Genomic DNA, 11,379 nt, shown 5'->3' on the forward strand with positions numbered 1-11,379 from the left:
TATCAATTGTGTGTTCACACCAAGATATGGTGCCTGGCACAGTTGAAAATAGTTCAGAAAACTGTCCAAGGAGATTTATGCAGTTGTCTTTCTGTTCCGCAGTAAGACAGTCTGCCAAAACTACTCCCTCCACTTCAGTGGAGGAGAAGAGATCAGGGAGAGGGTCACTCTCTTCTTCCTGTCCTTCATCTGTTGCCATGAGCAGGGTGAGATCAGCCCTGTCATAGTAGGGGTTAGGCGGTTGACATGAATCACCCTAAGGGGACTCCTGGCAGTGCCCAGGTCCACCAAGTAGGTGACCTCGCCCTTTTTTTCAACAATGAGATGGGGTCCACTCCATTTGTCTTGGAGTGTACCCACACCTTCTGTCCTGGTTGGTAGTGGATCAGAACAGCCTTCTGGTCATGCCATTGCTTCTGGAGCTCTTGGCTGGCCTGAAGGTTTTTACTGGCCTTTTTCATGTAATCAGTCATTCTGGATCTTAGGCCAAGTACATAGTCCACTATGTCCTGTTTGGGAGCTTTTAAAGGTTGTTCCCAACCCTCCTTCACAAGTGTTAGGGGACCTCTTACAGGGTGCCCAAATAGGAGTTCAAAGGGGCTGAAGCCCACTCCTTTCTGGGGTACCTCCCTGTAAGCAAAAAGGAGGCAAGGTAACAGGACATCCCATCTCCTCCTGAGTTTTTCATGGAGTCCCATTATCATTCCTTTGAGAGTTTTATTAAACCTCTCTACCAGTCCATTAGTCTGTGGATGATAAGGTGTGGTGAATTTGTAGGTTACACCACATTCCTTCCACATAGCCTTCAAGTATGCAGACATAACGTTGCTACCCCTGTCTGATACAACCTCTTTTGGGAAACCCACCCTGGAAAAGATTCCCAGGAGGGCTTTTGCCACTGCAGGAGCTGTAGTGGTCCTTAGAGGAATTGCTTCAGGATATCTTGTGGCATGGTCCACAACCACTAAGATAAACCTATTGCCTGAAGCAGTAGGGGGGTCAAGGGGGCCAACTATGTCAACCCCTACCCTTTCAAAGGGGACCCCAACCACAGGTAGTGGAATAAGGGGAGCCTTTGGTGTGCCACCAGTCTTGCCACTGGCTTGGCAGGTCACACAAGACTTACAAAAATCTTTTGTGTCCTCTGGCATCCTAGGCCAGTGAAACAGGGGGACAAGCCTTTCCCATGTTTTGATCTGGCCCAAATGCCCAGCCAAAGGAATGTCATGTGCCAGAGTTAGGAGGAACTCTCTGTACTGCAGGGGAATGACCAATCTCCTGGCTGCTCCAGGTTTTGGGTCCCTTGACTCTGTGTACAAGAGGTTGTCCTCCCAGTAAACTCTATGTGAGTCACTGACATCCCCATTTTGCTGCTTGACAGCTTGCTGTCTGAGACCCTCTAATGTGGGACAGGATTGCTGTGCCACACTCAGCTCTTCCCTGGCAGGCCCCCCTCCACCCAAAAGCTCAGCAGTGTCTGCTGCCAGCTTCTCTGGTGAAGGTTCTGCACAGGAAGAAAATTCTTCTTCCTCAGAAGGAGAATCATCTGTAGAGGGAGGGATAGTGGGTAGGGATTTACCCTTGCTACCCCTAGCTTTAGGGAGCACTTGGTCCATTGTTCCAGGATCCAAGCTACCCTGTACTTTTTGCTTTTTGGCCCGAGCCCTTGTCAAAGCAAAAATATGCCCAGGAATGTCCAGCATTGCTGCATGAGCCTCCAACTCCACTTCTGCCCAAGCTGATGTCTCTAAATCATTTCCTAGTAGAGAGTCTACAGGTAAATCTGAAGCAACCACAACTTTCTTTGGACCAGTAACCCCCCCCCCCGAGTTGAGATTCACAACAGCCATGGGGTGGCTAAGAGTGTTGTTATGAGCGTCTGTCACTTGGTACTGCTGACCAAGTAGGTGTTGTTCAGGGTGTACCAGTTTCTCTATTACCATGGTAACACTGGCACCTGTGTCCCTGTAGGCCTGAACCTCAACACCATTTATTAGAGGAAGTTGCTTGTACTTATCCATATTAAGGGGACAAGCAACCAAGGTGGCCAAATCATTGGCACCTTCAGAGACTAACACAGCATCTTTGGTCTCCCTAACAAGACCAACCCCAACTAAATTACCAAAAGTGAGCCCAGCTACTCCCTTGGATTAGCTATTAGTAGGTTTGCTCTCACTACCACTGCTATTACTAGGGGCACTAGAATTTGCAGTAGGGGTTGTGGTAGTGGGAGGTTTGGTGTTTTTCTTTGGACAACTGGCATCAGTTGTCCAATGGCCTTTTACTTTACACAAATAACACCAAGGCTTTTTAACTTGATTTGAAGAGGATTTGGACCCACCACCCCCACCAGAGGATTTTTGTGGGCCTGATGAAGACTCAGTTTTACTTTTGTCCCCACCTTTGTCAGAAGACTTACCATCCTTCTTCTTGCCATCCTTGTCACGCCCTGTATGAACTTTTCTGTTCACTCTTGTTCTGACCCATTTGTCTGCCTTCTTTCCCAATTCTTGGGGAGGGGTCAGATCTGAGTCCACTAGATATTGGTGTAACAAGTCAGACACACAGTTATTCAGAATATGCTCTCTCAGAATAAGATTATACAGGCTTTCATAGTCAGAAACTTTACTGCCATGTAACCACCCCTCCAAGGCCTTCACTGAACAGTCTACAAAGTCTGTCCAGTCTTGTGAGGACTCTTTTCTGGTGTCTCTAAACTTAATCCTGTATTGTTCAGTGGTTAAGCCAAATCCATCCAAGAGTGCATCCTTCAAAACTGTAAAATTGTTAGCCTCACTTTCTCTTACAGTAAGGAGCCTATCCCTACCCTTTCCATTGAAAGATAGCCACAATATAGCAGCCCACTGCCTTTGAGGGACCCCCTGTACCATCCAGGCCCTCTCAAGTGCAGCAAACCACTTGTTGATGTCATCCCCCTCCTTCTAAGGGGGAACTATCTTGTGCAGATTCTTGGAATCATGCTCTTTAACAGGATTACTATCAGAAATACTGCTGCTGCCACCATGGGGTCCTAACCCCAATCCCTGTCTCTCCTTCTCTAGGTCTAGGGATTCCCTGTCTAGAGCCAGCTGTTGCTGTTTAAGCTTCAGTCTGGTCTCTTCCACTCTCAACTTTTTGAGTTCCCTTTCTAACATGTTGTCTTCAGGGTGGGTGGGTTGGGAATGCTTGGACACTGAGGATAAATTGGAAACAACAGAGGGAGATCTGTCCCTAACAGCTTGGACTCTAACAACCTGGCCTCCAGGAATAAAAACATCCCTACTATGATGGGAGCTCCTATTACTACCAGCATTGCTATGTGGTCTGCTGAGGGGCAGATTTGGAATAGAACGCTCCCCACCTCCCTCAAGGGGTTCCCCTGAGTCAGAATGGAAGCTATCTACTAACTTCTCATTTGAAGTGCCAGCTAGGGACTCATCATTCACAATGAGCATGTTATACAGAAACTCTCTTCTAGGGTTCTTTCCTATCACTAAACCTCTATCTAAGCAGAGACTCCTTAGGCTCTTGAAATTTAAATTGTCATAGGTAGTATTTGTGAGAAAGTAGCCTCTTTCTAGCCTTGTTACCCCCACTTGTGGCCTGGTTGTGAGTATATGTCAGGGTGTTTTCACTGTTTCACTGTGATCCTGCTAGCCAGGGCCCAGTGCTCATAGTGAAAACCCTATGTTGTCAGTATGTTTGTTATGTGTCACTGGGATCCTGCTAGCCAGGACCCCAGTGCTCATAAGTTTGTGGCCTATATGTATGTGTTCCCTGTGTGATGCCTAACTGTCTCACTGAGGTTCTGCTAACCAGAACCCCAGTGGTTATGCTCTCTCTGTTTTCCAAATTTGTCACTAACAGGCTAGTGACTAAATTTACCAATTCATATTGGCATACTGGTACACCCATATAATTCCCTAGTATATGGTACTGAGGTACCCAGGGTATTGGGGTTCCAGGAGATCCCTATGGGCTGCAGCATTTCTTTTGCCACCCATAGGGAGCTCTGACAATTCTTACACAGGCCTGCCAGTGCAGCCTGAGTGAAATAACGTCCACGTTATTTCACAGCCATTTACCACTGCACTTAAGTAACTTATAAGTCACCTATATGTCTAACCTTCCCCTGGTGAAGGTTGGGTGCAAAGTTACTTAGTGTGTGGGCACCCTGGCACTAGCCAAGGTGCCCCCACATCGTTCAGGGCAAATTCCTCGGACTTTGTGAGTGCGGGGACACCATTACACGTGTGCACTATACATAGGTCACTACCTATGTATAGCGTCACAATGGTAATTCCGAACATGGCCATGTAACTTGTCTAAGATCATGGAATTGTCACCCCAATGCCATTCTGGCATTGGGGGGAAAATTCCATGATCCCCCGGGTCTCTAGCACAGAACCTGGGTACTGCCAAACTGCCTTTCCGGGGTCTCCACTGCAGCTGCTGCTGCTGCCAACCCCTCAGACAGGTTTCTGCCCTCCTAGGGTCCAGGCAGCCCTGGCCCAGGAAGGCAGAACAAAGGTCTTCCTCTGAGAGAGGGTGTAAAATCCTCTCCCTTTGGAAATAGGTGTGAAGGCTGGGGAGGAGTAGCCTCCCTCAGCCTCTGGAAATGCTTTGATGGGCACAGATGGTGCCCATCTCTGCATAAGCCAGTCCACACCGGTTCAGGGATCCCCCAGCCCTGCTCTGGCGCGAAACTGGACAAAGGAAAGGGGAGTGACCACTCCCCTGACCTGCACCTCCCAGGGGAGGTGCCCAGAGCTCCTCCAGTGTGCCCCAGACCTCTGCCATCTTGGATTCAGAGGTGTTGCTGGCACACTGGACTGCTCTGAGTGGCCAGTGCCAGCAGGTGACGTCAGAGACTCCTTCTGATAGGCTCTTACCTCTCTTAGTAGCCAATCCTCCTTCCTAGGTAGCCAAACCTCCTTTTCTGGCTATTTAGGGTCTCTGCTTTGGGGAATTCTTCAGATAACGAATGCAAGAGCTCACCAGAGTTCCTCTGCATCTCCCTCTTCACCTTCTGCCAAAGGATCGACTGCTGACTGCTCAGGACGCCTTCAAAACCGCAACAAAGTAACCAGACAACTACTGGCAACCTTGTATCGCTTCATCCTGCCGGCTTTCTCAACTGTTTCCAGGTGGTGCATGCTCTGGGGATAGCCTGCCTCCTTCTTCCACCAGGAGCTCTGAAGAAATCTTCCGTGGGTCGACGGAATCTTCCCCCTGCAACCGCAGGCAACAAAAGACTGCATCACTGGTCCTCTGGGTCCCCTCTCAGCACGAGTGTGGTCCCTGGAACTCAGCAACTCTGTCCAAGTAACTCCCACAGACCAGTGACTATTCAGTCCAAGTTTGGTGGAGGTAAGTCCTTGCCTCCCCACGCTAGACTGCATTGCTGGGTACCGCGTGATTTGCAGCTGCTCCGGCTCCCGTGCACTCTTCTAGGATTTCCTTAGTGTACAGCCAAGCCTGGGTCCCCGACACTCTAACCTGCAGTGCACAACCTAATGAGTTGTCCTCCGGCGTCGTGGGACTCCCTTTTGTGACTTCGCGTGGACTCCTGTTCACTCTTCTTCCAAGTGCCTGTTCAGGTACTTCTGCGGGTGCTGCCTGCTTCTGTAAGGGCTCCCTACGTTGCTGGGCGCCCCCTCTGTCTCCTCATCCAAGTGGCGACATCCTGGTCCCTCCTGGGCCACAGCAGCATCCAAAAAACCCTAACCGCGACCCTTGCAGCTAGCAAGGCTTGTTTGCGGTCTTTCTGCGTAGGAACACCTCTGCAAGCTTTTTCACGACGTGGGACATCCATCCTCCAAAGGGGAAGTTCCTACTCCTCTTCGTTCTTGCAAAACACCAAGTTCTTCCACCCGGTGGCAGCTTCCTTGCACCCTCAGCTGGCATTTCCTGGGCTCCTGTCCACTCTCGACACTGTCGCGACTCTTGGACTTGGTCCCCTTGTCTTACAGGTACTCAGGTCCGGAAACCCACTGTTGTTGCATTGCTGGTGTTGGTTTTCCTTGCAGAATCCCCCTATCACGACTTCTGTGCTCTCTGGGAGTTGTAGGTACCCTTAACACCTACCTTACAGGGGGTAAACATCCTTTTTTACGACTTTTTTATTACGAAAGTCGTGGTTAACGAAAGCGTAACAGCGCTTTTTTTAACCACGACTTCGTATTTTTGTGCCTTAACTACGTATGTTCTGAACAACGAACATGCGAGGTTAAGGTACAAAGAAGGGAGTTGGCGAAGGTAAGTGGTGGGTTTAGGTTTTGGGGTGGGGTTGGGGGGGTGGGGCGTTTTTGGTTTTAGGGAGTGGGTGGGGGGTCAGGGGTTTTTAGGTTTTGGGGTGGGGTTGGGGGGGTGGGGCGTTTTTGGTTTTGTGGAGTGGGTGGGGGGTCAGGGGGTTTTGGGGTGGGGTTGGGGGGGTGGGGCATTTTTGGTTTTGGGGAGTGGGTGGGGGGTCAGGGGGTTTTAGGTTTTAGGGTGGGGTTGGGGGGGTGGGGCGTTTTTGGTTTTGGGGAGTGGGTGGTCAGGGAGTTTTAGGTTTTAGGGTGGGGTTGGGGGGTGGGGCGTTTTTGGTTTTGGGGAGTGGGTGGGGGGTCAGCGGGTTTTAGGTTTTGGGGTGGGGTTGGGGGGGTGGGTTGAGGGATGTAGGGTGAATGGTGCCTTTGCTAATGATTTTATCAGGAATGCCTTTACAACGAAATATCGTTGTTAAGGCATTCGTGGTAAAATCATTAGTAGTAAGGACGAGGTCGGTGTTCCGACCTCGTTGTTGAGGTTAGTAGTTGTTTTTAATTCGGTGTTCTGTCATATAATCCCTTACAGGGTCTTGGGGTGGGCTATTTTTCTAACCCTCACTGTTTTCTTACAGTCCCAGCGACCCTCTACAAGCTCACATAGGTTTGGGGTCCATTTGTGGTTCGCATTCCACTTTTGGAGTATATGGTTTGTGTTGCCCCTATACCTATGTGCTCCTATTGCAATCTACTGTAACTTTACATTGCTTGCATTGCTTCCTTTTGCTATTACTGCATATTTTTGGTATTGTGTACATATATCTTGTGTATATTTGGCATCCTCATACTGAGGGTACTCACTGAGATACTTTTGGCATATTGTCATAAAAATAAAGTACCTTTATTTTTAGTATATCTGTGTATTATGTTTTCTTATGATATTGTATATGACACCAGTGGTCTAGTAGGAGCTTTACATGTCTTTTAGTTCAGCCTAAGCTGCTTTGCCATAGCTGCCTTCTATCAGCCTAAGCTGCTAGAAACACCTCTTCTACACTAATAAGGGATAACTGGACCTGGTACAGAGTGCAAGTACCTCTGGTACCCACTACAAGCCAGGCCAGCCTCCTACAGTATTGACCATTTTAAGAGCAGACTCTACAGCAGACATTATAAAAGAAGGTTTAGAGACAGTGAGAAGGAAGAAAAAGTTTCAGGACTTTTTAAAGAACAGAGAAAAAAACTTTTTCAAACTTTTTAGAAGTTTTAGAGTACTTTTCAGCACTTAGTAGAAAGTGTCAGAGGAGAAAAGCAAAACTTTTTGGTTAAGTGGACATACATGTATATTATTCTCTTATGAAAAGTACACAATGACAAAGTGGTAAGTAGTTAAAAGTACTTATCCCACCGCTGCACAACCAATGTAGGAGGCTGGCCTGGCTTGTAGTGGGTACCAGAGGTACTTATATCTTGTGCCAGGTCCAGTTATCCCTTATTAGTGTAGAAGAGGTGTTTCTAGCAGCTTAGGCTGATAGAAGGTAGCTATAGCAGAGCAGCTTAGGCTGAACTAGGAGACGAGTGAAGCTCTTACAGTACCACTAGTGTCATATGCACATTCTCTTAAGAAAACACAATACACAGATATACTAAAAATAAAGGTACTTTATTTTTATGACAATATGCCAAAAGTATCTCAGTGAGTACCTTCAGTATGAGGATGAGAAATATACACAAGATATATGTACACAGACCAAAATTATGCAGGTTATAGCAAGAAAAGTAATGCAAGCAGTGTAAAGTTACAATAGATTGCAATAGGAGCACATAGGTATAGGGGCAACACAAACCATATACTCCAAAAGTGGAATGCAAACCACAAATGGACCCCAAACCTATGTGAGCTAACAGTGAGGGTTAGAAAAATAGCCCACCCCAAGACCCTGAAAGGTAGGTGTAAAGTGCACCTACTACCCCCAGAGAGCACAGAAGTCGTGATAGGGGGATTCTGCAAGGAGAACAAACACCAGCAATGCAACAACAGTGGATTTCCGGACCTGAGTACCTGTAAGACAAGGGGACCAAGTCCAAGAGTCGCGACAGTGTCAGGAGTGGGCAGGAGCCCAAGAAATGCCAGCTGAGGGTGCAAGGAAGCTGCCACCTGTTGGAAGAAGCTTGGTGTTCTGCAAGAACGAAGAGGACTAGGAACTTCCCCTTTGGAGGATGGATGTCCCATGTCGTGAAGAAGCTTGCAGAGGTGTTCCCACGCAGAAAGACCGCAAACAAGCGTTGCTAGCTGCAAGGGTCGCGGCTAGGGTTTTTGGATGCTGCTGTGGCCCAGGAGGGACCAGGATGTCGCCACTTGGATGAGGAGACAGAGGGGGCGCCCAGCAAGTCAGGGAGCCCTCACAGAAGCAGGCAGCACCCGCAGAAGTACCTGAACAGGCACTTAGAAGAAAAGTGAACCGGAGTCCACCCGAAGTCACAAAAGGGAGTCCCACGACGCCGGAGGACAACTCAGAAGGATGTGCACTGCAGTTTAGAGTGTCGGGCCCCAGGCTTGGCTGTGCACAAAGGAAATCCTGTAAGAGTGCACAGGAGCCGGAGCAGCTGCAAATCATGCGGTACCCAGCAATGCAGTCTAGCGTGGGGAGGCAAGGACTTACCTCCACCAAACTTGGACTGAAGAGTCACTGGACTATGGGAGTCACTTGGACAGAGTTGCTGAGTTCCAGGGACCACGCTCGTCGTGCTGAGAGGGGACCCAGAGGACCGGTGATGCAGTCTTTTGTTGCCTGTGGTTGCAGGGGGAAGATTCCGTCGACCCACGGGAGATTCCTTCAGAGCTCCTGGTGCAGAAAGGAGGCAGGCTACCCCCAGAGCATGCACCACCTGGAAACCGTCGAGAAATCCGGCAGGATGAAGCGATACAAGGTTGCTAGTAGTCGTCTTGCTACTTTGTTGCTGTTTTGGAGGCGTCCTGAGCAGTCAGCAGTCGATCCTTTGGCAGAAGGTGAAGAGGGAGATGCAGAGGAACTCTAATGAGCTCTTGCATTCGTTATCTGGTGAGATCCCCAAAGCAGAGACCCTAAATAGCCAGAAAAGGAGGATTGGCTACCAAGAGAGGTAAGAGCCTATCAGAAGGAGCCTCTGACGTCACCTGCTGGCACTGGCCACTCAGAGCAGCCCAGTGTGCCACAAACACCTCTGTTTCCAAGATGGCAAGATGGCCGAGGTCTGGGACACACTGGAGGAGCTCTGGGCACCTTCCCTGGGAGGTGCAGGTCAGGGGAGTGGTCACTCACCTTTCCTTTGTCCAGTTTTGCGCCAGAGCAGGGCTGGGGGATCCCTGAACCGGTGTAAACTGGCTTATGCAGGGATGGGCACCATCTGTGCCCATCAAAGCATTTCCAGTGGCTGGGGGAGGCTACTCCTCCCCAGCCTTCACACCTATTTCCTAAGGGAGAGGGTGTTACACCCTCTCTCAGAGGAAGTCCATTGTTCTGCCTTCCTGGGCCAGGGCTGCCTGGACCCCAGGAGGGCAGAAACCTGTCTGAGGGGTTGGCAGCAGCAGCAGCTACAGTGGAGACCCCAGAAAGGCAGTTTGGCAGTACCCGGGTTCTGTGCTAGAGACCCGCGGGATCATGGAATTGTCCCCCCAATGCCATTCTGGCATTGGGGGGACAATTCCATGATCTTAGACATGTTACATGGCCATGTTCGGAGTTACCATTGTGACGCTGTACATAGGTAGTGACCTATGTACAGTGCACGTGTGTAATGGTGTCCTCGCACTCGCAAAGTCCGGGGAATTTGCCCTGAACGATGTGGGGGCACCTTGGCTAGTGCCAGGGTGCCCACACACTAAGTAACTTTGCACCAAACCTTCACCAGGTGAAGGTTAGACATATAGGTGACTCATAAGTTACTTAAGTGCAGTGGTAAATGGCTGTGAAATAACGTGGACGTTATTTCACTCAGGCTGCAGTGGCAGGCCTGTGTAAGAATTGTCAGAGCTCCCTATGGGTGGCAAAAGAAATGGTGCAGCCCATAGGGATCTCCTGGAACCCCAATACCCTGGGTACCTCAGTACCATATACTAGGGAATTATATGGGTGTACCAGTATGCCAATGTGAATTGGTGAAATTGGTCACTAGCCTGTTAGAGAAAAATTTGGAAAGCAGAGAGAGCATAGCCACTGAGGTTCTGGTTAGCAGAGCCTCAGTGAGACAGTTAGTCATAACACAGGGAACACATACAGGGCACACACTTATGAGCACTGGGGCCCTGCCTGGCAGGGTCCCAGTGACACATAGACTAAAACATATATATACAGTGCAATATGGGGGTAACATGCCAGGCAAGATGGTACTTTCCTACAGTTGCCATCAGCAATTTTTGATGTTCTTTTCTTGATTACACTTTCAGTGAATTGTTGTATCAGCTTATTACTGCTCTGCTTCACCTACGCTCATGTCTTCTTCTGATTCTCAGGTTGGTGCCGATTACAGGAACTGCATCCTTAAGCCAGGGGGTTCCTTGGATGCGGCAGACATGCTGCGCAATTTCCTGGGTCGTGACCCGACAGAGGAGGCTTTCCTTCTGAGCAAAGGACTGAATGTTGCATCTGGCAGCACGCCATCTGCCTGCTGAGGACCACTCGTCCTCTGCCCCTACCTTCCCTCTGCACCACTATATTGTGTCCCACTCAAGTGCTCGATTCAAGTGTTCAAGCACTGAGTGTTTGAAACTGCTTTGTGACAGTTTTGTTTTTTGTTCAGGTTAGAATGCTCATGTTCTAGGAATATAATATTTTTTAAATTACTTGAAGGGGCCTGGTAAGAGGATTAAAATATGCAAATAAAGGTTTACATGTGCTCTAATGCTTCCTGTGTTTTCCTGAGATTGATGACTCGGTTGATTGCGTCTTCAGTGTCAAAAATTGCAACGGGTTCCTGGTTTTCCTCCTTGCACAGGATGTGTAGTTCTCCACCATGTGGCAGCATACACAGTTTCAGTGCATGCTGTATTCACCAGGTGGCAGCATACACAGTCGCAGTGCATGCTATGTTTACCAGGTGGCAGTGTGCGCAGTTGCAGCACATGCTATATTCACCAGGTGGCAGTGTGTGC

General features: G+C 49.1%; 1 protein-coding gene across 4 annotated transcripts in view; it reads left to right on the forward strand.

Moving 5' to 3' along the window:
• THOP1 (thimet oligopeptidase 1) overlaps positions 1-11,124 on the forward strand; it is a 236,187-nt gene extending 225,063 nt beyond the window's left edge. For all 4 annotated transcript variants that reach the window (XM_069215804.1, XM_069215806.1, XM_069215805.1 and 1 more), the window contains one exon: positions 10,741-11,124. In XM_069215804.1, the coding sequence (XP_069071905.1) occupies positions 10,741-10,899 (159 nt within the window). In that variant the 3' untranslated portion in view covers positions 10,900-11,124. The remainder of the gene's footprint in view (positions 1-10,740) is intronic.
• The last annotated feature ends 255 nt before the right edge of the window (positions 11,125-11,379 follow it).

The sequence above is a fragment of the Pleurodeles waltl genome, chromosome 12 (assembly GCF_031143425.1).
Source record: "Pleurodeles waltl isolate 20211129_DDA chromosome 12, aPleWal1.hap1.20221129, whole genome shotgun sequence".
Classification (NCBI taxonomy): Eukaryota; Metazoa; Chordata; class Amphibia; order Caudata; family Salamandridae; genus Pleurodeles; species Pleurodeles waltl.